Genomic DNA, 27,974 nt, shown 5'->3' with positions numbered 1-27,974 from the left:
ATACTCTGTGCATTCAAGGCATTCCTGTGCTAAGGTATTATTTTCAAAAGCAGTTAATGGCTTCAGGGAATTTTTGATTATTCCCTCTCTCCTCTCTTCTGTGAGCTTTTCCTAACACTAGACATTTCATGGCTGGAACTTGCTATAGACTATTACAGCAAAGATTGTAAGCATCTGTGGTAAACAGGTTTTTAAATCTCATCGTTGTCATCAGTCCAGTGTTTGAGAAAGGCATATGGAATCCTTTCCTTAAACTCAGCAATTAAACAATTTGTGAGAGACCAGAGGAAAAAAAAGTGAAGAAGTTGTATCAAAATTCTTGCTCCCATTGCCTTTTTCCTCTGCACTCTAGAAAAGGTTTTATTTACTGGTGATTATGTTCTTTGAAATTAAAGAAAATGACATACCAAGCTGAGATCTTTTTGGTCCATGGATAAGCGAGTTACTGCAAGACGGTGGCTTGCAGAAAGCATGTTGTGTACATAAACACATGGAAGTTGTATGACATTTCTGTAAATATTACTTGTACAGAGTTACTGTTAAAAAAAAGCTTTGGGAATAAATGTGCAGTTTTTTCAGCTGGGAGAGTGCTTTGCATTTAAAGTAAGAAGTATGTTTAAATTTAGTAATTTCAGGCACAGTTCATAAGCCTGTGCCAAAATATCAGCAGTAAGGAATCATCAGGTATTGTAGATTTGTAATTGGGTTTTAAACATGCCATAAGTTGTTTTGGGCTGAGTAAATATTGTTTTCTTAATGCTATAGTAATCTGATCTTTCCTAGATTTCACTGTATATTACTGAGTTTGATCACTTCGAAACAAGCTGTTTTGTAGGATGCCTGAGCAGGCGTTTGGTATTGCTGTTTGTTTATTATTTTAAGCTTCTGCACAAAGACTTTTCTTGATTTGTGTTCTGCAGGAGTAGCAGAAGGGCTTCTACCATAGCCTTGATCAAAAACATGATCACTGTATTGGAAGGAAGGAGGAGGGAAAAGGATCATATTCCTATAAAACCAAAACAAGCAAGAACTACAACTGGGAAAGTGTGTTCCTGTAACGCCAAATAAGTTCTTTATTCATGGCAAGTGTCAGGGTTGCACAAACCTAATAAATCTGTAAGCTCAAGATGTGTCTTACTCCTCAGAATTGCATTGCCAAGACAATTATCCCTTCCTGCAGCTGGCTGTTGTCTGAAATAGCCATCCTTAATGGTGTGATTAATGTCTAGTGGCAATCCATGGGACCTGAGTAATTGTGGCTAATTCCAAAAGGGAAAATACTGACGAGAAAGGGCTACGTGTGATGCAGCACAGTGGTGGGAGATGACTTGCTAAGTGTTTTTTAGCAACTCGTGCTACGCTTGCATCTTTCTTGAGAGGAGATCTATTTGGTGTTCTACAGGGAGGATGGGACCAAAGGACATTTTTCTTTAGATTATGATCAGCAATTGCTTGCAGATAATCTGCAGTTGCCACAGATTCCACCCTGCAGTTCCTGCTGGAATATCCAGCTATCTATTTCAAATTCAACCATCATCGTCTTGTGGCCTTTCTGTTTATAGGTCAGGTCTTTTGTGGCCAAAACTTCCACTAGGAAACTTGAGATATTTCGTGAGAAATATGAGTGGAATCATCGTTTTCACTGTTTTCTTTATTGCTTTAGTGGCTTTAGTCATTGTTTTAAAGGTCTACATTTAAAAATCCTTTAAAATCTGTTATTGTGCTAATTAATTAATATACGACATTTGAAAATAGGACAGAGCATCTTACTCTGCTGAGCTCTGGTGCTTCAGTCAATAAGCACAGAAGTGAAATGAGTTTGTTCACTTGAGAGATGCAGCAAGTGATGTTTTAATGATCTTGCATGCTAATTTCTAGGAACTTTATAGCTTCCCCTGAACAAGTTCAGGAGTAACCTGTGCTAAACATCAATCAGATTTAAAACCCAATTATTTGCTAGAAGAAAGGAAACACTGTAGTTTTCCAGTATGTGGTGCTATCATTTGTTTGCTTCCTGTAATTAATCTTCAAATGATCAAAGCATCCAACATGCATCTTACAGTCTTGAAAGGCTGGTGGTTTCTGGAGGTGGGATGGGTGTGCACAAAGTTCAGACCTGATGATCACTAATCACACTCTCCATTATGTGTGTTCTTCCTTTCTGAAAATTGAGGTTCCCGTCACTTTCATAAGCAATATCTACACAATATCTACAATATCTTTTGCAGAAAGTGATACTTCCTTAAAAACCACAGCATTTTGTTCTGGCAATCAGAAGAGACTCACAGAAAGTGAGGAGATCTCATGTAATGTGCACTCAAATCTGAAGGCAGGTGTGAATGTACTCAGTGTTGGTGCACTGGCATTTTTGACAAAAGGGCCAATTATGTTTGTTCTGGGAGAGATTATTTGGGTCAATCCTTAAAAGACAGAATGAAGCACTACATTGTGCTTCTGTGAAGTTCTTTGAGATGAGCATATAGTTACAGATGATTTTAGTTTTGATCAAGTACTGATGTAAACAGTAGATTACATTTAAGAGACAAAAACTCATCACTGTGCTTGATTATATTAAGATTAAAAAAACCTAATAATGGAAGACATACTAGAATACAGTGACGATAGTACTATGTAGTTCTTGTAAGCAGAGTCATTTATCTTAACGTGTTTGGGTGGAAAAAAATCAATGTTTTATGCATCTCCACATCAATATGTTGTAATGATTTTTCCTCGCTGTTACGGCAGCTTCATTATTTCAGTGGAAGTACCTTATATACACCAGCAAAGTATCATCTCTGATAATCAGATTACATCTAGAGTCTTCCTAAATTGATAAAATTTTCTCTTATATTGTCACTCATACATGTATAATACAAAATAAAGCTTCTTCAGTGCTCAGCTTTTAATAATCTTGTTCATAATTAAATATAAATCTGACTAAAACATATTCTTCTACATTAAAGTCTTGTCATAAAAACATTTTGAATATAAACCTTCAATACTCAGTAGGGCGATACAATATATATATACACACACACACAAATGCACTTTTTTTTCTGTTAGTAGCAAGCATTTTGTTCACTATTTGCACAACTTCACAGTCATATGTTTTATACAATGACACTAAATCAGACTTCTGATTGCTCATTACTGTCAGGAATGACAGACGTTAAGGCAGCCTGACAGAAGCGATGCAGTGTTGACATTTTTGTTTTCTGTTCAATGTACAGTCGCAGTTTGTCTCTGAAGGTTTCCCCCAGAAAACTGTAAATTAAGGGGTTCAAGCAGCTATTAGAAAAAGCTGCTAGGTTCACAATATGTCCTGTTAAAGGATAATCATGCCTGAAGGATGGGCTGTTTGAAGAGACGGGCTCGCTTTTCCTCTGGAGAAGTTGGACACTAATGAAGACGTTTTCAGGGAGCCAGCAGATAAAGAAAACCAGGACAACAACAAAAATCATGCGCAGAGCCTTCTGTCGCCGCAGACGGAGACTCCTGTGCTTGTGTGCTTTTATAAGGACTCGAACAATTAATGAGTAACAAAGACCGATGATCACAAAGGGGATAATAAAGCCCAGGGTTATCTCTAGCCACTGGATTTCTTTTACATCTGCAAAACAAAAGTAGACCTCTCCGGTGTGTTGTAAGTGCACGGCTGTAAATGGGACTAGAGCTGCCGAAATGGACGCCATCCATATGAGCCCACAGCTCAATCTAGCGTGCTGCATAGTGCGAAATAGGTTGGACCTCATTACTTTGGCCAGTGCTAGGTATCTGTCAAAACTCATCCATGTCAGAAAGAAAATGCTGCTATACATGTTGATCTGAAGGAACAAAGACATAAAGGTACAGATGATGGTGATATCGTAGTACTTCTCGTCAAGATTAAACACCTCAATGAGAGAATCAGCCACTAGAATGAGATCAGCCACTGCCAGGTTTATGAAGTAAAGGTCTGGAATTGTCATTTTTTCCCGAAAGCTAATGTTGACAACCAGTATCAGAATGTTTCCCACAAAACCGATAGGAAAAAGGAATATTGTGTAAAGACACGATAAGAAAAGGCCGATAACATATTGTTGGTGTTCTGATTTATCAGCTAATCTAGAGGATATGCTTTCGTTACACAAATGGGATCCATTCAGGTTAAAAGTTGTGCTGTTACATATAACAGGTGATATTGAGGCAGAATAAGTTTCCATGGTTAAAATATCTGCAGAAAAGGTATTAGTACTCACAGTTTGGTGGCAATACCAAAAAACCCAGGTTTTTGGTTGGTTTCAACTGAATTCCTAGTAAGCATTTTTTATTGGAATTGAAAAAGATACAGACTTTTGTAAAGGAAACTAAAATGCTTTAGAAGTCAGATTAATTATCTTAAAACTGACTGAAATATAATACTACAAATAGTGAACGTCTTAATTTGTTTTACAGGACACTATATACATTGCAAATGAGAGAATTTGCACTTCCTGTATGCCTTAAGATCATGTAGGAATCTTTTTACCATGGTGGTACTTGGGTCTCTTTAATACAAGCTTTTCATCAACAGTGTTTCCTCATGCAAGTTGGAAGGCTGTGGAATTCTAGCTCCATTTGTTTTCTTTTAATAATCAATGAGCATCCTTGGACCTGCAATTTGCAAATGGAAAACGATTAATCTCATATTCCAGCACTGTTCCATGTGCCATTAGCTTCTGCTAACCTAACATCACAGCTGAGGTTGTAGGAAACATCATGTTCTAATACATATGCAAAGGTTCACTTAAAAGAATTTAAATTTCTTCTAAATGATGATACATTGTGAAGGCAGGTCTGTCAAAATTGTGCACCCCCTTCAAGGTTCAGTATTAGAAAATGCAGAAACACAGAGAAATCAAATTAGTGAGTTTAGCCTATTAAAGAAAAATTGTATTTTTTCATATATAGATTATATATTTATTCTATCAGCTTGTAAGGCTAATAAATAGCAGAGTCTGTGGCTGAGAAGGCAACAGAGATGAAAAGCAGTTGGTTCCTGCTGCTTTCAGTGGGAGGGAAAGGCAAATTTTAGAAGTGAAGGTAATGCAAGCAGCGTATTGATTTACACCAACATTATTATACTCTATTTGTTTTCCGTTGTGATTTATTATGTTTCACTGACTTCCGGGTAGTAATGGAACATACCAGTTGCCAGATTTGTTTACTTCTAAATGTTGAATGTTATGCACTTGAAGCATTGCGAGAAGTTTACTTAAAAAAAGAAAGAGCCAAACAAAAGACACCCCAAACAAATAAAACATCAAGAAAATTATAAACCACAGTATTTTGTGTTAAGGTTTAAATATTTTGAACTGCTCTAATCTTCCTCTTACCATCAAAGCCTTGATTTTTATTTACATGAAAACATATTAAAAAAATTGTTTGCTAGTAAAATTCATGCCTATTTTCACATTTTAATGACTTAAATCCTACCAGTGTGCAGTCTGGGGGAGGAAAGAGCAGACCACTAGTGGAGTAGGAGTGTTAGAATATTTTTAGTCAAAATTATAGCTCTGAGTTTCCTTAAATGTATTCAAGTAATCAGAAATAGCTACAGATGCTTAAATAAAGATATGGATTCCAGAGCTTCTATTTCTTAATGAAACAGGCGTGAGTTCCCAGTACCTGTTGCTGTGTTTTGAATCATTTTAATAGTGTAAATCTTCTTGCTAAAATATCCATATGAAATTACACTTATTAGAAGACGGTTCGGTGTTTGTTTCAAGCATCTATGGAAGTCAGTCATAAACTGTTGTCTTTATGTAAGATCCTTTTATTTGTGAATAAGGCAGTAAAACAGATTTAAATACAATAAAAGATAAGTTAACAGCCCGAGCAATTGATTTTAAAAGGTCGGTCTGTGGTCAGATTTTAATTACATCTGAAAGGCCGCCAAAAGCCCAGCAATTAAAAGCATTACAGGTAACTATGTACTGTGAAACACTTTATTTTACCTTAATTCCATTTCTTCAGAGCTGATTTTCCTCCAGACAGCAGCAGCCTGGTCCTTGCTGGGTGCACACGTAATGGATGTGCCAACTTCCACTGTCCTCTCGGTAAAAACTTGCATTTAGGTGTGCAGAGCTGCAGTGGATGCCACCTGTTGATGATTCAGCAGTAAAACCAAAAATCATATAAAAGTCTATTCTGCTTTAGAACGTATTAAATAAAGGATAGTTTACAAGAGCAAAATGCAGATCTTGCTGCATGTCCTTGGCAATAAAACAAGCTTTATAGATTCCCAGGGTTGTTCTAATTTGTGTGCAGTTGAAGTGCTGCTGAACAGCCTTATAAGGCTAGAATTAACCCTGTTTCTGCTGGTTTCTTTTTTACTAGAACTACTCAAGCATCTTTTCTCTCGTATTTGTCGGTTTTATTTTGCCTCCTGTTCATTGTATCCTCCTTTCTGCCTCTGGTGGTTTTTTTAAGTTGTATAGTCCGTTCAAAGCTAGAGCTCAGCTGATCAGTAATTAAGAGATTTATTTGGAAATTGCAATGAAGCATATTTTATATAGATATAAAGCAATTATTACTGTTATTTGTGCTATTTTTTTAAAAGCCTCTGGGCAGTCTAAAAGGAAATATCTGATTGAAGACATCAAGCATCTGAGAAGAGTCATTTGCTGAACTGCCAAGATAAATTTCAGTTTTCCTACCTTCAAGTCGATCCCATTTTGCTTGTGTGTATTTAAATTTTCAGGTATATGTTGTCATTCTCTTACTTCTTAGAATTGCTCAGCTCAAGATCACATGGATGAAATAAGCTTACTCTACAGAGAATGAGGAGCCTCAGTTTTGCATTAAACCACCAGTGTTGCTGGTGGAATTTTGCATTTCATCTGCAGGGGGTAAAAAAACCCCTACTTGACATTTCCAGTAACACCACCTACTGGTGGCCAGGGTTCTTAGAAAGGGAAGAAAGTCAAACCTTCCTCAGAAAAGAGCAATATTTTATTTGTGGAAGTTGCTTTCTGTGATTATGTTGATCTGACACCTGAACGTTTAAAGTGTACATCGATGCAGCATTCTGCTGCTGCTGGAATAAGATGAATGGGATCTCAGCATTTAGGACTTCAGGAAGGCAATGTGACAGTTTCAGAAGTGTGGAGTAAGCAATTAACATGTCATTCTAATAGATGTATGACACCAATTACAGTGGTCAAATATTTTTAGATTACAAAGATTTCTGTAGAAAAGTGAAGCAGAAGTGCTTTACATGAATGGTTTGGGAGCAGAAGCACTTTGCCTTCACTGAGGCAGGTATATTATTTGCTGGTTTTTCTGTAACACGCTGTGCATAGGAACAGAGGATTTTGGCTGTGTTACTGAAAAAGTTTTTTAAGATGCTCTTGCGTGATGGCTCTTCCTAAATACTTTTGGAATCAGTTATGATTTAGATCAAAAGAATATTTGCACAGATTGGTGCTGGTAAAATTTTTCTGAACAAGAAGTTTTCCACTGTGTGTGGAATGCAGTGTTTTAATACAGGAGGATGATAAGGACAGAGCCTGAAGTGTTTCGCTTTGGGAAGTGTACAAATATGATTGCGCTGTAGGACTGGAATAATATAAATGTTAGAAAAATCTTGTGATACCAGCTTTGAAGGTCTTAATTTCTTGCTGTCATAAAAGAACAGGATTAAAGAGAGTCTTTATTGTTGTTTGTTGATCATGTGGTTTTGCTGTACTTAGTTCTGTCCTTCAGAGCTTCCACTGATCTTTCAAGGGCCTGAAGGATTTTTTACTTTTCTTCACGTATAATGTTCACTTCTGGGTATCAGTTGTTTGTTATTGTGGGGGCTTGGATTTGATAATCAGCTGGTCTGTCTGGCCTTGCTTGTCTAGCTGTGAATATCAGCTGATTTGCTATTAAAATCTATAATTCTGAATGCTAATTTTCTTGTTTGAAACAGTAAGAAATATGTCACTTTGCCATACTTCCAGAGTTGTTAGGAAATTCTCTTTTGAAAGACCCATGAAGTAGCTGTTTTCTGTGCGAGAAGAACTATGAAACATAAGAGGTCATATCTAGTATTATGGTAATTTTGTATATTGTATTATTATACTGTAATTAATGAGTTCTGTATTTCTCTAAATATTTTATGAGATGATCGTGCGAATCCTCTGAATCCCGTTTCCTAAAACAGATCACAGCATTTTCAGGCCCTTGTTTATGCAGTGAGATTGTTGTTACTGATTAATCTATCTTAATCTCACTGTTTGTCATTTCCATATTCCATAAAATGTTTCAAAGTAATTTTAGCAGCTGCTGAACGTTATACTTTTGCTCTTTCCCTGTCAGTTGCAGGTATTCCACAGGACTTCACAGTGACTGCCTTAATGATCCGTGGTCACTGTTGTGACAGTGTTGAGTCTTAAAGTTCCACCTGTCTTACCTTACTGTGATTGTTGCTGGGGGCATGTCTGAAAGCAACTGGTGCAGTAGCATTTGTATCACGTCAGACCCCAATAATCCAGCATTCAGAATTTCCCTGGTTTATTTTTATGCAGCAGTCAATGTGTAAAACATTGTAAATATCTCAGTAAACATGTCTAACACCGGAGAGTCTTTCAGAAGCACTGGTGTAGTTGTGAGGTACTTCTGGTGCACCACGAGGCTGAATGTGGGGTGTCATAGAAGATAGTATGTGTAATTTAGCAGACTTCAACATATGTGCCATTTACTGTGCTGCTAAAAGGTGGCAGCTGAGGAGGAAGAAAGTGGGAGGTGTGAGTATGGGAGAGAACAATGTTGAGAGGTCTGATGCATCACAGCTCTTGTACCAGCACTCTGTGGCAGCCTCTCCAGCTGGATAAGCAGGATAAGCCCTCTAGGATGCAAGAGACTGTTGGATTCTGTCAGAAATGTGGAAATGTTTTGGGTATGAAGCTGTTGAGTCCTGGAGAAATTAGATCAGGGCAAGGGTATATGGAGAGCTGGAAAAAAGTAAGGTATTGTATTGCATGGCAGGGAAGGAAGCATAAATTAAAATTGTGTTGGAATGCTTACACTGTAATATATCTAATCGTCTGCAGAAGAAATAAGATTTGTATAAGAATCTCTCCTGGAACTATCTCTAGAGGAAATACAGATGCTGTTGTACTGTTCACGAGGTTTTGCAAGTACACTGATGTCCAAATTCTCTCTCACCTTTTTCAGCCACTGAATGACATCAGCATCCATTACCCTGCTCTAGAGCACCCTCATACTTTATCCTGTCCAGCCTCAGTAGCAAATAATCTTTCTTGCAAATAATCAAACTTAGTTTGAGCTGGAATTAATTGTGCTTCTGTGCCTCCAGAAAACCTTGGATGGAGTGTATTTTGTGTATTTAGGTTTTTCAGTTGCCAATAATTCTGAGAATGCATTTTTCTTACTAAAAATAATTTTTAAAAGTTCAGCCTTTTCATTTTATAGGGACAACATCCGTTCAAACTCATTCAAACTATTCTGGTAAAACTTTTTTATTTTTCTTTGGTAAAACCTTCTTATTTTTCTTAAAGCATGTATTGCAAAACTCTTGAGGGATCATCTATAAATTTTACTAAACGGGGCCACAAAATGTTGTCAAGTGAAAGATCACAGAATCCTGGAATGGTCTGGGTTGGAAGGGATCTTAAAGACCATATAGATCCAAGCTCTCTGCCATGAGCAGGGACACCTTCCAGTAAACCAGATTGCTCAAAGCCCCATCTCAGGACTTCAGGCTCTATTCAAATGCTATTTAAAAAAATTTTGCAAAACATCTATCATTTTTATTTTAGTAACTGAGTCTGGCAGTCCTTTGCTGGACACTTTTGTACCATGGAAGTGAAATGCATTCTTTCATTCTACGCATCAGTGAATTTATTTGTTGTGCAACGTATATGGTGGACTCATTATATAGAGTACTTATTTTGGCTGAATTGCTTGAGCTTTCACCCTGCCCCAAATGTTCTGCAGCTACCTCAAAATCAAGATAAATAATACTGGTGCCCTTTCAGTGCCTGTAAGTTTAATATTAGAATGTAAGTAAGGGCAGGCTTGGAAGGATGTAGCAGTTGGAGTTGTGATTCAATTGTGCACATCCAGTCTCTAGCTCAAATTGTTTGCAATGTTGTTGTTTGCAATGGGATCAGATCAAGTTTGAGCCAGCTGGTTCAGTAATGATGAGTCCTGAGTGTCTATGTGCTCTTTTCCAGAACATGTTACCAACTCAGAAATTCATGCTTTAACTTCAGCAGCTTGATCATTTCTCTTCTTCTACTGAACAAAGCGGGTTTTTTTCAAATGCAGACCAAAGTTGTGGAAAGATACAAATATTACCAGTACAGAAATAAAATATTCTTCTTTGAACTTTCCAGTATATCCCTTCAGTTAATTTTGACAGCCTGCCTATAAAAATATATGCTGTATTTCTTCTGGAACATACTGTTCAAAACTGGGTGAAGCCTGGGAGAAGTAAGGGTTCAGCTGAGCTGCTGGTTGCATAAGGGAAAAAAGTCTCAGAGCATGGAGATTTTATTTTGTTCTTAAAAATACTCTTCAGATTATTAATTATTTTAAAATATTACTTTTAATCTTAGCTAAAGCTGGTCTTTTCTCCCTCATATCAGACTATATTAGAAGGATTTTGGGAGACTCTGTTCCTTCCCTCTTGCACATAGGGCTGTTTGCTCTCATATTCTAGCTGGATGCAAGTAGATTTTTCTCTAGGACCACATGTTCATTGTCCTAAACTTTAATGTAAGCTCTGACTTTATCAAGAATGATTCTATGAAAACATTTCTGTATTGCTAAAATTTACACTCATAACTATTTGAGTTATTGTTTTGCATTTTTCAGCTTCTTCCCTCCTGTTTACCTTTGTTTTCTCATACTCAGTTGCAAAGTCTTTTCATTGTACAGAGAGATTTCCTTATGGCAGTATAACCAGCCATCCAGAAAATACTCAGGTTTTTTCCACGTGGACAGGGAGGAGAGCAGAGTACGGGTACTCACATCTCACAGATGGCAGCCAGGAGCTTTACCCAGGAGTGCTCACAGACTCACACACAGTCGTTCATCCTGTCAAGGTGTGCTCACTCTCAGATCCTGGATCTAACAGTGCAGGTTTTATTGTCTGAGACACGTGGGTATGGCTCTGCTCTAGCTGGGTACCTTGCTGAGAGTATTGTGAAGCACCTTCCTGTCCTGCTCAACCTTTCCCCCTTGCTCAACCTTGTGGCACCTCACAGGTGTGTTACTGGCATTCACTTGCCATCAGACCACTTTCCAGGTCCCAGCCAACTTTTACTGACTCGATTTTCTTTTAGGCACCTTTCACTCAGGACTCAGTAACTCAGGACTCAGAAACAATACAATATTTATTCTTTCATCTTTAAATATAAAAGGTATGGAAGCTGTAAATAAAGTAGAATCATTCGCACATAATTCCCATGCTACAAAATATCCTCCTTACCCACAGTGCAGCTGAAACTCTGACTCTCTGAGCTGGGATAAACAGCTTGCATCTTCTGACATATTCTTTCAGTCTGTCAGCTTTTTCACTGATGTACAGCTCTTACAACTCATCTCTTCAAACTTCTTTCTGCAAGGCTGATCTTTGTGTTGTTTAATCTCTCTTCTCAGGTGCAAAACAAAACCTCTGATGCCGTCTGAGAATTCCTTTCACAAGTATGAAATTGGCTCTAGTTTTCAAAGAGATGATTCTTACCTACGTACTTCCTTTCTGACCACGTTCTATAACGATCTGTTTATATGTCGAGTTCTTTAATTATCCATCTGTTCCTGCTGGCAGCAGAAGAAAATTGAACGGGGGAACAGGCTGAGACAATGTAATGCAGACATCTTACCCATTGATTTTTACATCTTGTGGAAATGTTGGTCCTTACAGTCATGGTGGGACTGCAAATTGCCCTTCATTTGCATGCGATACAGTCATGGTCCATACCTTTCAGGATTTGGATGTCCAAGACTAGATCCATATCTCTGGATACTAGGTCTATATTATTATTATTCTTCCATTTCTGCACTTGGCTGTTGTGTTGTGGAACGTGTTCATCTTGATCAATCAGTTCCTGCTTTTCTCTCTTAGGCAGCCCATGCTGATTTACACCAGCTCCCCACACAAATCTGGACCCCATCAGGACAATCTTTCAAAGGATACAACTGCAAAAAAACCCTCTCAGTTCTTGTTAGCACCCGGGTTTCATACAAAGGCATAGATTTAAGCATCAAAATAGCTTTTCTCAGAACTCTTCAAGTTACTTGAGCCTTCCTCATCACAGCACTGTATTTTTATAACTTTGCAATCTAAGCTTACGTCATTGTCCAAGTTTTAGTCTAATTTTGTGCTTTTCCTGTTTCTGTTCTCTCCACCTTTGTGAGAGGAAAAGATTAAGCCAAAGCCAAATGCCTAAGGTGGCTCCTGGCCAGATTTGGTGGCAGTAGCAATGTGCTCAAAGCAGGCATTTCCACCTTTGCACCTACATCTCAGCCTGCATCAGCTACTGATCCTGCAGGGCTTCATCCAAACTCCTGCACCACAGCTGTTTTATTCTAATTCAGATTTTTTCCTCTTCTTGCACCATTTACCCATCAACTCTCATCTAAATGTACAATGCTTCTGTCTATCTTGTCTCTAGCAGAGCCTTGATTCCTATTAGGAACTGGGGCTTGGGTTTTGTTTGCTTTCTTAAAAGCACACTTTGGTTCTACTGCTTTGGGCTGGCTTTTCTCTGTTTTCCAGTTAGTGTATTACTGAATGTGACTCTTCCAACGACTTCATACTTCTGAATGAACTCATCAGGAATGGCTTAAATCAATAATTGCTGTAAGTCTAAATGCAAAGTGGAAGCTGAGAGTACATTAACAAAAAGCTTTCATTCTTGCACAAGTTTTAATTAGCCATCCTGTTGATCTTTCCAGTTCAGTGTCTCACAAAAGACCCAAAGCTTTCCTTTATGGACCCGTGTTTCCATTAATTTGATTTCCTTTTTTTTTTGGCACAGGAATTCAGACAAAAACTTCATTGCTGCTGCTACTGGAATTACATACACCAGTTATATACCAATGCTATAGAAATAAGTAGTTTGTAGGTTAAGAAGTCAAAGGAGGAAGCACACCTGAGAAAATGCTCTGGCTGCAGATTTTGACCTTTGTTCAAAGTTGCTTTCTGCCACATTTTTGTTTGCAGCTTTGCTAGGGCATTGATACTACTGCAGAAGCACAGTTCTATGGCAACAGTACTCATCTTTCTACCTGACTTTGAAGCAATGCTGGCAGAAAAATAGATGATTTAAATATATATGTATATGTGAGAAGAACCCCAAACAGCCCCAGACCATGGATGTTTTCTCACAGATCACTATAAGTACTAGAACTGACCACCTTTTTTCTTCCAGTACTGCTAGCTGTAAAATAGGCCAAGTTTGGGTTCTAAAGAAGGAACTATTGCCCTTTTTTTGAAGAAGTAAAAAACCAAACCAAAACCCACAAGCTAAAAAGTGAAGTGGATTGACACTTGCTTAGAACAGATTACTGTGACCCACTTTGATGGGTCGTGGCTGTTTCTGGTATTTCAAGGTGATTGTTGGCACTGGTTTTTCTTCGGCACTTTTGTATGACTTTCAGTACTTCATCCTTGCATGATTTATGAAAACAAAGTATAACTACCAAACTAGCACAGCTCTCACAGAACAACACTATTTCTGCAATGTTCATCACAAGCTCATTCTCTGTAGTTCCAATGCTCCTCTGTAGCTTCAGTGTTGTCCTGAAGAGAACCATGATGTTATAAAAGAGGCGACAAATAAATGCTGTCACGCTGATCGCGTACACGGCGGCGTAAGTGCGGATGTGCTGCTGCAAGGCTGGAGCTCCAGCAGGTGCTTCTTTAGCCAAGAGAACAGTAAAACAGAGAATCTGAAGTAGTGATGGGATTCCAAACCCAAAGGTGAATTTAACAATCTCGTATTCAGGCCATGCAAATAGTGGGTCCAACTGGCAGCGTGCTTCCAGCTGATAATTATCGGTGCCAACCAGCACTGCCTCCGTCAGGGACAAACAGAAGGTATACGTGAGTACAAACCCGACACACAAGATGGGTCTTTGGGTGGCTTTGCAGAGAGCAGTCCCTGATGGAAATCTCTCCAGTAACAGTGTGAGAGATGTCAAAATGAAAACATACTGAGAATTGAAATAAGCAAAGTTGAAAAAAAAAGACAGGACACTACAGGCAAGGTGGGTTGCTGTTAAATAGTCTGGTCTAGTGATGACAGTAAATGAGAAAAAAATCATTATGATATTGCTGATGGTGAAGTGTAGAAGAAGTAAGTCCAAGCCTTGTCCTTTGTTCTGCAAATAATTCTTTATGAAAATGATCAAAATACATATGCCAGCTGTTAATCCTGTGGGTACAAAAAAGGCAATGTAACAGTGCATGAGTCTGGATATGATATTTTGAGAAGCTATGAAGGCTTCAATTTCTTCTTGGGAAGTGAAAGGCTGGCTCTTGCTTGGGTAGCTGATCCACGTCATGTTGTGAGAAGTCATCCTTCTTTCCACACTGTGCTTATTTACTGTTCAGTGGTGGTTGAACTGGAAAAGGAAGGTGAAACAAGTTTTAAAGTACAGTTTTAATGCCTTTTTTTTGCATTGAATATATTGTGTGCAGCCAGGCATATGAACCATTTGTTCAGAATAAATGCAGTAATTTCTTGGTGGGTTTTACACTCCTGTGTTATTACCCAAGTTAGCTTGAAACTATTTTTAGGCAGAGAAATCTGCCTTTTTATTTTTGATGTGGTTTCTGCTCTCACCACTCCCCCCTTTTCCTCACTTGATGCAGCTCAGTTTTGTAGACAGCCAGGATCCAGCACACTCACGTTGCCTGTGGAATATATGGAATATTGGGGGTGAGGAAGGAGCTGGCTGTGTTTAGGTGGAGCTTCTTTTCCTCTCCATCTCACCAAGAAAGGCCAAGGCAGTTTGCAGGGCAATCCAATGTGTGGGCAGCAGCTCCAGCCACAAAAAGCTCCACTGTCCTGTCACAAGGGTGGGAATTCTGTATCATTTGAACCCAGCTGCAGTCTCACACCACATACTGAGGAAAATGCTAAGATAATCACAATATGAGGCACAAGCCACATTCCTTTCTTTGTTTTAGTTTTGCTTCCTTTCTGTTCTGAAAAAAAGCCTTTCATAACTGCAGTCTGTACCGAGGAGCCCATATAAAATTAATGAGAGTGTTTAAGAACTGTTATGAACAAACTGCTTTTATACTAAAACATCTTTATACATTAATAACCCTGTCATTTCTTAGGTGTAGCTATTGCATAAAACGGCAAAAAATAATGCTGCTCTGCATGCTTGACTTTGAGAAAACGATTACTGGTGCATTATAAACCTGTTGATAAAGTTTTAGCAAGGACCATTTATTACAGCTGCATTATAAATTCCTGGAAATAGGGAATTTTGAGAGTTATATGGATAGGCTGTTAGCTGTAATGACTCTGTGATATGTAGATATAATGATTTTGCTACTGTATATATGCTTGGAGGCTCCTTTTTTTTTAAAGGCAAAAAGCTTTTATGAGAACATGATATGTACTCATGAAAAACTGTAATGGATATATGGATATATACATTTTCCAGACCACCTAAAAGCATAATTAGCTCAATTTTCTAAGAGGACATTTCTGTGCACCTTGTACTGATTGATGCAGAAAATAGCACATCTTTTTAAGTTGCAAAGAATAAATATATTTAAACATAAAATAATGAACCCACTATTCCTAATTAATTTGGAACGTCTGATTAAAATGTTCCTCAGTACTGGAAACAGTTAAACAAATGGGCATTTTTACAGTGTAGGGTGTTTTGTGGGGAAAAAGAAAAATCTCTGTTCACAAAGATTCCAATTTTGTGTTAGACTTTGGTGTTTTTACTTTGTTCTGTTTTACATAAAGCTGGTCTGAACAAGCAGGCAAAGACAGGACCATGGAGTTCTCCTTACAGAAGTTTCTGTAAGTCATAGTGGTAAGAAGCTACATACTTAGTTGTACATAATGCCTCTTCCATAAAGGGATTCTAGTGATGTTAACTCTTAAAGTGAAAGTAATTTTAAACTGGTAAAAATTCATAGAGATGCATTAATGTTTTTAAGCAGTGCTCATTATAGATAAGTCAGTGTCTTAATACTGTTTGACAGTTAATTTATGGTCGTTACCTCTGACACTACTTCACATTTCTGATATTTCTAATCTCTCCTCAAAATTGGAATTCTAATACTGGTTTTAATTAGAAAAGTTGACTTATCAAAGTGGCTTTGATTAAATGTGTATATAATCTTATATAATTATAATTTCATTTCTAGAAAAGCGTGGAGTTATGTTTTGATTCAGCAGTGTTCTTTGTCCCTTTTTAAAGACAGAGTTTCTTCCTTTCTAGAAAAGGTTATTTTCTGAGAGATTCCACTACAGGAAGGACTGATGCACCCAGGGAAAACATTTTGTGTTACAGGTGCTCTTGCAGGAGGGAAAGGTTGGCTGGTCAGACTCTATGTTCCAGCCTCTGAGCTGGGGTGCACCATGTAGGAAAGAACTGATGGGCAAAACAGGCAGAAGTTTCTGAAGCAAGTTAAAAGTCAATGAAATTTTGAAGCTTAAAAATAGTTTATTAAATATGAGCAATTCTTGTCTGTAAAACTTTAAATTTCACAATTCATTTCTTCTTAAATACTTGGGTGGAGTCTCAAGAATGAAGGAAACTGTAAATGGAGTTTTGATCTCCTGTTAGGACAGAGATTTGAAGTGTAATCTGGTGAAGGATTGTGACCACTTGAGCACCTGAGAAAGTCTGTTATCATCCCACACTGTAGATTCAAGGTTAGGAAATATTTACATTTAAAGCTGTTCCACCAGAGCCTTCAGTGTTACCTGCAAATTCCATCAGGCCTTTTGCAGGGCTGAATATAAGAATTCAGTTTTGGCACTGTGAACATTTCCATTGTCTTCTCAACAACTTTTATGGGCCAACTATGTTCAGTGTCCTTGCAGGGAATCTCAGAATAATTTAGCAACATTCAGCTTTTCTGGTAACATCATTGCAAAGGAAACAGAGGGGTTTGGGGTTTCACAGGAAATCATATGGCCTTACATCAAATTACAGGAAAAAAAAAAAAGATGCCAAAACTTGAATAAATTTGCTCAGGACCTGGCCTTGGTACTGATACCGAGTTCAATTTTGACCACAGCAATGTATTTTAAATTTTATTTAAATACTCTTCGGGCTTTTAAGACAAAGTAAGGCTTAATGCAGCATATTCCAGTAACTGCAGCTTGCTGTGCAAGCCAGTGCATCATCTTGGTTTCTCTTCCTGTGCCCACCTGCTTGCACATTGTGATGTGTTACTGGTAAACCAGCACGGTGTTTAGCAGAGGCTAAGGATGTGTTTTGCCCTCATTTGGTGTCAAGACAGATGCCTGAAACAGTTGCAGTTGTAACCACAGACACTAACATTTTTGTTAAATAATTAACACTGATGCTTCCTCTCCTTCTAAATATTATTATCCTAACCTGAGTGTATGTCTTTTAAATTACCTCATCTGAGGAGGGAATTGAACTAAAACATAATCTATTCAACCTAGAATTAATATGCTCACTTTGGGGAAATAACAGTGCAACTATAGGTTTATAATTATAATCAGTGTAAGTATTAAAATTCTGAGCTAAGGAAAAATTTTTAGGTGTGCTGTTCTAAAGGGAATGTCCCGAAAATCACCTTAGGATTCCCACACAAACAAAATTTTACTGAAAGAGCAAGCTGTTTGCAGCTTTGCTGTGGCTAGTCAGTGTGAGTGTAATTCTTGTTTGAATTCAATAAAGTGTTTATTACAGAAGACAAAATATCTCCTAGCAGTTTGTAGCTAATTCTGAAATATTTTCAGTTTGGCAAATAAGATTAAAATCAATGCGTAGTTATTAACTTTTCCCCCTTAAATTATTCCTAGAAGCTTAAAAGAATCACAGTGATAATGTCAGAGACTCTTTTCAGATTTGGTTCTGCTGTCTCACTGTTTAAAAGAGCAAAGGGCAATTTGGAGCTCAGATTGTGGTAGGAAAGGCTTGTGTGCAGGGGGTGCCATCAGACATGCCCAGCTCTTCCTACCAGCTGATACAAGTGCACCCTTCTCTCTAAAAGGGTCACACCTACCTGTATATTTCTGACTTCCTGACAATCTAATTTTTTTTTTTTTCAATATTTTGTCTCTTCATAATGATTTCAGTGAAATTTGAGGATACATAGCACTTTCCAAGATGCATTGCCCACCACCTCATGAAGTGGCTGCTTTAGCGTCTTTTAGCTGGAATTATAGATTGGGCTCTGCCAGAACAGCTGACTCCCTTGCAGCTGATGGATTGGGAATAGTCACAGATGGCACAACCTCTCTGCACGGTTGTTTACATCGGAATGGGTAGCTTTAGAGATTCCTGTGACTGTAAGATGCTCATCTATCATGTAAAGCAGCTCTAAGAAATTGTCTTTCCAGTTTGAAAACATTCCCAAAACATCAAGTTCATGCTTAGAATAACAATGGGATGAAGGAGCTCATAGCTTTTGCTGTAGTAATATTAATGTTTGCAAGTTTTTATAGACTTCTGGAAATACTAATTTAATTTAATTTAAAATAAAAATATATGCTCCGTGGGAGCAGCAGAGGGTGGTTTATTTCTCACGTGTTTTATTTCAGAGTATTCATGCAGCTGGCCACATTTTCTTTTTCAAAATACTTGGAGCTTCCATCATAAAAAAAATTAGGGAATTTATTATGTCATTTTCCTCTGCTGTTAGAAGATCTGGTATTCCCTCAGTTCTTGCCTGGTTCTTGGATTTACTGCTGGGACATACTTTTTTTTTCAAAATGCACGTAATGTTTATGCTCTGCTGTGGTGTGGGTGGAGGGGGTGACGACAGCAGACCAGTCCTTTACTCTTTCAGTGGTGTTTGTAGCTTACAGTGCAAACACCTCAAGACCTGAATTTTTTTTATTCTCTCACAACATAGTGTGACATAAACTGGCTTTGTTATTTCCACTTAAGTCACCGGTAACTATGGCAGGAGCCAGGTCTGTTTCTGTTTGTTTTACGATTAGTCAGTGAGGGAAATTTGCAATATGCTACTTGCATTATCTTTCCCTGTGTTGTCATGCTCCAGTATTTTGTCTCTTTATCCCAGGTCCCCCTTACTTTAACTGGCCATCAGTCATATTCCAAATCCTTCCTTAACTTCATGTGGCCTCACTTTTTCCTTGGATTTTTTTTTCCTCTTTCTATCCCTGTTTCCCTCCTATAATTCAGCGGTTAAAGCAAATATGTTTGATTTTAATTTCTGAAGCATGGTGAATACATTCCACTTCACTTCCAACACAGTGAGCACAGTGTTCAGAAAGCAGTTTAAAAACAGCAAGTTGTGAAAGGAGTTTCAGTACTGAGGGGACCCAGTCCCTAAGATTTCATTGGGTTTGGGTTCCTCATCCCCACTTTGATGTTTAACTGCTGCAAAAGGAGAGCTTGGTTTCAAGGAGACTTGTGTTTATTTAAAGTCTAGAAGGAAAAGCTCCTAAACCAGGGGAGTTTCTCCCTGGCAGCCAGAACTCTTCCTCTGTAAAAGGTTTGGTAGGGCAGTCTTTCTGCATTCTGTCACCAGCCTTTAGAAGGAAAATATTCTTTCATCCAGTCATAAAGCAATACATGTAACATTGCTTGTGAAACTGTGCTCTTGGTGGGCATGTCCTGCATCGACTTGAGAAAAACACATGATCCGGGGGGTGAAGATGTCCTTTCTGTTCACACTACGCCTGCCAAGTTAAAAGATGGAGGCAGCTTGCATTATGTAAGAGACTGAAATGTGAAATACTGTATTCTTCTTTCTTGTAAGATCACAATTCCTACTCTTGGGCACGTATTTGAAGTTGTAAAGACTTAAGAAATCCTACCCTTAACTTATGAAAAAGTACCAGTTCCTGAGAAACCGAAAGCTTTTGGTTTTACTTTTCTAGAATATAAAGGAACTAACAGTAACTTAAACATAATCTCCAAGCAGCATCACTGACGTGTTTCCTGTCCTTTACAATTCCTGTAGTGGGGTTAAGATTATCTGACAATGTCCATCCTTTAAAAGACTGGTTTTAGGCAATGGTCGGAGTTCGTTTGTCCAGACCACTGAACAGTATTTCATCATCCAGCTCCCATTGGTTCAACGGGAGCGAAGTACTGACTGGAAAACAGTCTTCACATTTTCTCTACTTAATGCCCAGCTTTAGCACAAATTTCAGCTTTATTACACATTTCAGCTGAGGACCTTTCCCAGATACAGTATTTCAGTTTGTGTAGTTCAAATTGTGTTGTTAAAGAAGGGAAAATGAAAAGTTTTTAATTACGACCTCAGCTTCACTATTTGAGCCTCTTGAACAAAACATTGCATATTCAAAATAATATAAAGCACTTACCTTTTCAAGGAAATGTTCCACAGAAAAAACAGGCTGAGCCTTTCACTGTGAAATGTCAGTTGAAATACAATTACTGTTTGGAGCTTATAGAGCTTTCTGTTTCTGTAGAAAGCAGAGTGTGTATATATATTACAATAACTTCTTCAGCTGCTGTACATCACAGTGAAAAATCCGGGTGCTTGCTGACTGAAAAAACATGCAGTTCTGTAAGGGGAACAGGAACTTGGTTGAAGTCATTCAAACCATACACGTTGCATGTTTAGCAAACCTATGGTTTCATCATCATGTGACTTTAAAGTTCAGATTCTCCTCTGCAGTGAGATATTTTAGAACAGAAAAGTAGTGTTTGTCCCTGCCATTTCTAAGTATGTGAGGCCATCCAGTGGATTTTTTTTTTCCTGTTCGTGAAGTAATCCTACTCTCACTGGCCAGCCTTTGCAATTGCATTTTTTCCCAGTGCGCTGTTTGAAGTGCTAGAGGTCTAGAAAAGGAAAAGCCTGTGGAATAAATACCACACCACGCCCTTTGCTTAACACAACAAGAACTCAACACAAAGCAGGGCATGTCAAAGCATTAAGATTCCTGCTTAAAAATAGGTGTATTTCTACTTTTCCGAGGGCTTTTGGAACACTCCTTTTATTGTATACATGCAATAAATTATTTTTCCAGATGCTCTGCAATGCCCATGAGGTGTTAAAAGACAAGATTTTGAGTATGGAGGATGTTTCAGGTCTGGCTCAGCATGACCATGTTGAATAGTGTTATTAAAGCCTCGGATATAAATAAGCAAGAAAGGCTTGGCTCATGATTTTTTTTAGTGCAGCCCGTCTGTCTGGGATGTATCAGTAGCATCATGTTTTCTCTTACCAGCGCATGGGGAAGGGCATTTCTGTTGTAATCTTCTAGTAACCTGCAATGGCATTAGTGGGTTGAGAGGGTAATTTGTGACCAGTGTATCAGCACTCTGTTTTCATAGCTTCCTACTTATTGTACTTTAACAAGGGTCACTAAAAACATATGGAAACTGCCAAAACACTTCAAAAAAATGAAATGAGACAAATGTATATGAGTCTAGATTTCAAAATTGAAGTTGTGGGTTACTTCGAGAAGATATTTTAGCACTTGGTCTACATTTCCACCTGCAGGTTAGCACTACTGCTCCTGAATGCTTTCTTGAGACTAGAGGTAAACTAGATGGAGGGTCTTGGGTTGCAGCTGTAGCTCAGAGACATTTTGATTTTCAGGATGAAGGTTCATGTTCTTTGTGAAGGAACTGTCCTCCAGAACAGCTCTTCAGTAGTTCAGGGGCTCTGTGAAATGTGCTTTCCAATGGCCTTTATTCAGAATACTGTAATTCACACAGAGCCTTTGGTTTTGATTATCATATGTAGCAGTTTGTTGGACTGGGTAGGTTGTTTTTTGTTTCCCTTTTATTTGCAGTAGCTCCTCCAAAACCTTGGGGACAGTGGCAGTGTAGTGCAGGTGTTTTGTATGTTGCATTTCCCTGTGAGCTGTACCCTAATCCAGGCTCATTCTGTTGATGCTAAGTTCTCATAGTTAAGAATGGTAAAGAAAAAATGTGCATTGTTGTTACGTGCAAATCAGGTGACTCTTCCCTTTTTCTGTTGGTTTTTCAGTAAAGATGCAAATTTCAAGTGTCACCTTATTCTTTCTAGGACTGAGGGCTGTACAGAGAGCACACCAAACCATGCAGGCATAGTGAAATGATTGTTTTTGAAATTACAGAAAAATTTCAGGAAGGTTTTGGTCATCAACTTAACTTTTGAGCTTCCAGAATGGATCACTTGTGCACTTGAGGCAATGCTGAACAGTTGCAGCATGGTTTTGTTGCTGTATTTTCCACTGAAGTGCTTTGAATAGGTCCTTTATTGATAACTCTGGGCCCTGCTGGGGGCAGAGGGGGGGAACTAATATTATTTATTGGCTGTGAGCCAGGAGCAAACTGCTGAGGGTTTATATCTTGTTGAATTTGCCTTGGGTGGGTGTACACACAAGGCTATTTGGCTGTGCCCTTGGTGTTTATTAGTAAAAGAAAGGCAAATCAATGACTGCACCAATTCAAGGAATATTCAAACCACTCTTTACAAAGGTTTTAGTGACTCTGAGTTAATGAGCAGTCAGGGAGCAAGGAGTAACTCCGGTGCAGATAAGCCCTGACACAGCAGTGTTGAGGCCACATTTCCTGTTATTCAGTAACCTCGGGTGTGACAATGCATGGGCTGGGTAAGCAGAGCTCCAAGGGAACTTATCTGCTGATGAGAAGATGGTATAAATAGAATCAGAAAAGTAAAAAGAGAGAAGCTATTTCTTAACACTTCCCATCTTTAAAAAAAAAAAGTAATCGAAGAGAAAGCTCCCATCTTCAAAGTTGCATTCACATTTACAGACATTAGCTCATACTTTGTCTGAAACTTCTATTAAACTTCATTATTCAGTGGTATTTAGGGAGCAAGAACATGTTTCCTACTTGGAATCAGGTGCAAGTAGCACAGCACTGTTTCAGAACTGTACACAGATTGAGAGACTCGCACATCAGAAAGCATCACGTTTATGTTTGGCTACTGAGAAATTCATTCTTCCAAGATGATGGAATAAATTGAAAGCCAGAGGAGAAATAGAGGTTAGAAAATCAAAGTTTCCCAACTCTGTATTCTTTATTCTGTTTAGACCTTGCTGATTCCCATCTCGATAGCTGCAATTCTGTCTCATCTACAGAAACAAAAACAATTTTTGAGGGATGTTAAGAGCTCCCAGGTGGCCCTTTGGCAGCAGCTTGCTGTTACTGTCACAGTTAATGCATTAGTAAAAGAAAAGCAAAAATATTGCCGTTGTGTGACCAGCTGCATCTTTCCTTAGAAAAAAACAATAAACCAGTTTGTTTAATTTGCTTAAATGATCACAGGGTACAAGTCATATGAGGATAGTGGCAAGCAGACCAGTGCTCAGTTGTATAAGGGTTTCATAAAGCTGCAGAAAATGGTTAAGTGATTGTGTTTGGGATGATGCATAATGTCATAATTATTTTTATCAGTGATTTATGGATTTATTATTTTTTGGTGAAATTTCTTTTCATGTATTAGTTTACTTGCTCTCAGTGGAAAAGGTGGGTATATGATAGTGATTTTCAGGATAGGATGGAGGCAGGAAAGGTGAAGTTACAGAAGTGAAATAGTTGTGAGATGCTGTGCCAATATTTCAGGATTGGCTGATAACATGTACAGCCACTAACCACCTACAGTGTGCTGTGGTGGGCAAAACTCGGGTTTATTTTTGAACACAACTGTTCATGTGGCAAAATAAATATCTCCAGTACTGGGTGACAGATGTTGCCATAAAGAAAGCAGATGTGAATGATTTTTTTTTTTTTAACCAACACCAATAATTTCTCTTAATTGACCCATATTACTGATGTGTTTAGCAGAGCACAGATCCCTGACAGGAGGTTTAATTTGAAGTGAAGGCTCTTTCTTTCCTATCCATGTGTGCCAGATGACAGAACCTTCTCCATCTTTTCTAACAAACACCGTTCAGTGCTTCTGGCTTGTGAGATGCTGCAGCCCTGGAGATTTCAGTCTTTTTATTCTCTGGCTTCACGCATATCCATCCTGTGAAGTATTATGGAGATGGTGATCCTGTCTTGCTCACCTTCCTTCTGAATCATGGTGATCAGTTGTTCAGCAAAGAGCTGCAATGCTCAGTTGAGCATTAGAGCATTTGTTTGCTTGGTGCAACATCAAACAGCCACAGGGTGATCGAGGATCCTGGGACCAGAGGCTGCATCAATCTGCAGTTAGTCCAAGGACTGGGCTGGATTCTGTGGGATAATTATTGTTAGGGAGGTAATCCTGCATGAGAAGCCCGAAGTTTCTTTTCAGACCACACTGTTACCTTCTTCTTTCAATTAACGTATCTTTTCTTGCCTTTTGGATGTAAGGTTACTAAGAAAACCATCCCTGTGTGGAATGATAGGATTGTTTTGGAATATTAAATGACTGTTATTGCCTATACCCCAGTGTATGACGATGAAAAGCAGTTGCATTGTTACTGGAATTTTGAATCGTGCAATACACTGCAATTTTGTTTCAAAGATGTTTTTCATCAACTGTCATGTATTTCCACCTTAATTTTTCTTCTATTGTTGTTGTGTAAGAAATAACTTGAGTGTGGGATATAAGCCACTGTGCTAGTCAAAGATTGCTATTTGGCTGAGCTTAAATATTGGAAGCTTTTCTTTGTGGCATTTTAAGACATTAAAGCCACTTACATTAATGCAATACCTCAAAAGTCCTGGGGGAAAAAACCCCTAATTTTTGAGAGGGGCAGCTCTTCTAAGGCTTTTGTTATATTGATGCACAGTTGCCAGTCACTCTGTAAAACTGTTCTTGTGAAAGGCCTTGCTGTTAATTTTACCTGTGTTTAGTCTTACTTGACAGCAAGCAAATTTGTGTCCTTGATTAAAACACTGTAGAACATCAGGCCTTTGATATTAAAAAGGATACCCCTCCCCCAAAAAACTCAAACCACCAAACCCCAAAACATGAGGGAAGTTGTACAGAGAACCAAGAATTGCTAGTTGGAAGAAAGTTAAAGAAATTTTGTGTATAGATTCATTTTAGAATTAAAAAACCTCGCATGGCTTTATTTTATTATATTCCCTGCATGTTTGGTTTAGGAAGGGGTTTTTTAAGTGTGGTTTTTAAAATGGAATTCAGATGCTTCTGCTTATTTATAAGGTACACTGAGCTATGTGAAATTGTAAAATTTGATAGTCTTGCTCTCTCTACTTGGATGGGGTTAAGAAAGCCCAGGCTGGTGATGTTTATCCATAAGCACTGGTTATTAATGATTACCTGCACCTCAGAGGCCAGTTGTAAATCAGCATTTCTTCCTTTTCTCCTAGAACAGCCATGCTGGCTGCTGTGTGATTGCTGCCTTCACATCTCAGGGTTCCTTGCCTGTGGTTCACTATTAGTGATTTTATTATTGGCTTATTGGAGCACTGTTTGTAGTGTGAGTTGTTTTACTAACCAGTATTTTATTATTATTACTATACAGTAATGTTTCTATCAATCACAAAATAAATTCCTCAATACGGGTAAATCATCTGTGTAACTCAGCTACAAGAGCTCAAAAATTGCCTGTATTTCAAAATAACATTCTACTAAAGGGTGGAAAAAAGCTTTTTCTAATGGCAAGTTTTAATAAGAGAGCTGGTCTCTGCATAGCAGTGCAGGTGCTGGAATGATTATTTAACTGCACATAGGCTGGACCTGAAAAATTTCAGACTTCTCTCTTAATTAAGAAATCTATTTCATTGTGAACTAGTGAGACCATACTTAATTAGAAAGAATTACAATACTCTCGAGCTGAATGGGAATGGCACCTCCTTTGGTCTTCGAGCATCTTGTCAACCACAACGACCAGTAACAGATGTTTCATGAAACAATACAAGAAACGTGTGCTTTTTAATAAATATTTCTTCCTTGTGAATAGTCAGACCTAGTAGCCTGGTTAAGTATCCTTCTCTTAGGTTCAAAACTAAAATTAACCATTGTTGAGATTTGTTTCTTGCAACAGAATTGTCTCTTACCTGCCTCTCCCTCACAGCAGCAGTTGGCTGTACAAGTTGAGGTTAATGTTGTTTCCTCTAAATACTTGTAGTTATACCCTCACTGCTTGCAGACAGCACCAGCTGTACAAATCTGTGTTTAACAGAAACTGGGACTGAGTTGTTGTGTTTTTTTAGCCTAAAGATGAATTTAAATCTAACTAATTTTACTGATCTTACTGCTTTTGGGAACTGCAAGAGCATTCTGCCAGTGACCACCAGATGGAGTTTCTAAAACAGCTTTGATAAACCAATACCAGAATTCGTTTCAAAATGATCTTTTAAAGGTTTTGGACATAAGAAACAGTGCAGAAATTCTACCGACTTCAAGATAAATTCTAGCTTAAGTTTACAGATTTTGGGGGACTAAAATTAGGCTTTTCAATTCACTTTGTAATTAGTAATTGTACCGGGTTTGCATGGCAAGGTTTGGATAGCAGAGGCAGGGAAGAAGGTACAGGGGTGGCTTCTGTGGGAAGCTGCCAGAAACTTCTCCATGTCCAACAGATCCAATTCCAGCTGACCCCAAGATGGACCTGCCACTGGCCAAGGCTGAGCCCATCAGTGCCACTGGCAGCACCTCTGGGATAATGTATTTAAGAAGAGGCGGAAAAGCGTGCAAGTACTTTTTAAACTAGATTAAATGGATTCACTTCTGGTTATAAATCTTGCTTTAAAGAACTTTTGATAGAAAGGGGTTTTTTTTTAAATGTATTTTTATACTTAATTAATAAGCACTCTAATGAGAATCTGGTGCTTTAAAGTGTTTTACTGTCATGATTTGTAATTGTACGGAAATTCTGCCTGCTGCAGACTGTGAATATTTTTGACAATTCTTGCGGATGTAATTGAAGGTGCCAGTTCTTTAGAAGGAAGGAATATAAGGAAATCACATGGATTTTCAAGGTAAGGGAAAGACTTGGTGGGAAGAAAGCAGGATGACAAAGGAGATAATAGATCTGCTCTCCTGATGGAAAAAGCATGTAGTCAGCATATGTCAAAGTGTTTTGATATATAATGGAAAACTAAAGGAAATTCATCAGAGGAAACATTTCACACTTCAGATTTGTTGCCATGGCAGTCTGCACAGCTGGGTTTGTACCATTAGATTGCTTTCACTTGGAAAAGGTATTGCACGAGATACTCAAGAAATACCCAAGGTTTTTGCTTATTAAGAAACAACATAAATTAATCTAGGAGCAGATGTTTCAGATCTATCAGTGTGTTGAGCACTTCACAGCTGCAGAAACTTAGGCAAGAATCAATTCCTCTCCGAGTCCCCAGCAAACAGTGGAACTGAGAGTGGCACTTGGGCGGGTTCTGCTTTTCTTACCAGTCCCATGCTGCTGCAGTGAAGCTCACGAGGTCTCCAGCCTAGACACTGGGCTGCTTTCATTTTTATTAAGCAGTGATAAATAGGGCATTACCTGTGCACATACCCACAGCACAAAAAAAAATTTAATTCAGTCTTAGTTTTAAACAAGGAAAAAAAATGGTGTAACTTCCTTCTGAGGCTTGTGGTAGCAGTGTCGAATTTTCTTTGCAACCTTGGGGCCTATTCTCCTGTTATGCAGTAGTTGGATGAGTATTTTCTGTGACTGTTCCAAAATGTGGTTGACTTCTGAAGTCTCTGTATTGACAGATAATGGCAGATTCAGGTGCTGTGTCAGCCTGGTTTGTACTGGTGTAAACATCTTGACTTCGTTGTACCTAATCAACCCTTTTTCCTTGCATTTATGTAGTTGTTCACCCTTCAAAAACCTGTGGGCTTGTGAACTTGGTGCCTAGTAACTAACTCTGTTCTCACTGAAAATCCTTCAATCTGTGTTGTA

General features: G+C 38.3%; 2 protein-coding genes across 2 annotated transcripts; both read right to left on the bottom strand.

Annotated features, from left to right (window-relative positions):
* Positions 1-1,633: 1,633 nt before the first annotated feature.
* On the bottom strand, positions 1,634-6,835 carry GPER1 (G protein-coupled estrogen receptor 1). Its single transcript, XM_048320419.1, has 3 exons — positions 6,678-6,835; positions 5,976-6,121; positions 1,634-4,632 (listed from the first exon to the last, which is right to left on the bottom strand). The coding sequence occupies exon 3, from the start codon at positions 4,200-4,202 to the stop codon at positions 3,129-3,131; it is 1,074 nt and encodes a 357-aa protein (XP_048176376.1). The 5' UTR covers positions 4,203-4,632; positions 5,976-6,121; positions 6,678-6,835; the 3' UTR covers positions 1,634-3,128.
* A 4,520-nt stretch (positions 6,836-11,355) lies between these two features.
* Positions 11,356-20,897, bottom strand: LOC125334037. Its single transcript, XM_048320421.1, has 2 exons — positions 20,514-20,897; positions 11,356-14,601 (listed from the first exon to the last, which is right to left on the bottom strand). The coding sequence occupies exon 2, from the start codon at positions 14,554-14,556 to the stop codon at positions 13,540-13,542; it is 1,017 nt and encodes a 338-aa protein (XP_048176378.1). The 5' UTR covers positions 14,557-14,601; positions 20,514-20,897; the 3' UTR covers positions 11,356-13,539.
* Between the last annotated feature and the right edge of the window lie 7,077 nt (positions 20,898-27,974).

The sequence above is a fragment of the Corvus hawaiiensis genome, chromosome 16 (assembly GCF_020740725.1).
Source record: "Corvus hawaiiensis isolate bCorHaw1 chromosome 16, bCorHaw1.pri.cur, whole genome shotgun sequence".
In the NCBI taxonomy this organism is placed as follows: domain Eukaryota; kingdom Metazoa; phylum Chordata; class Aves; order Passeriformes; family Corvidae; genus Corvus; species Corvus hawaiiensis.
Note: the sequence above shows the minus strand (reverse complement) of the source record. Positions and strands in the feature narration are given on the sequence as shown.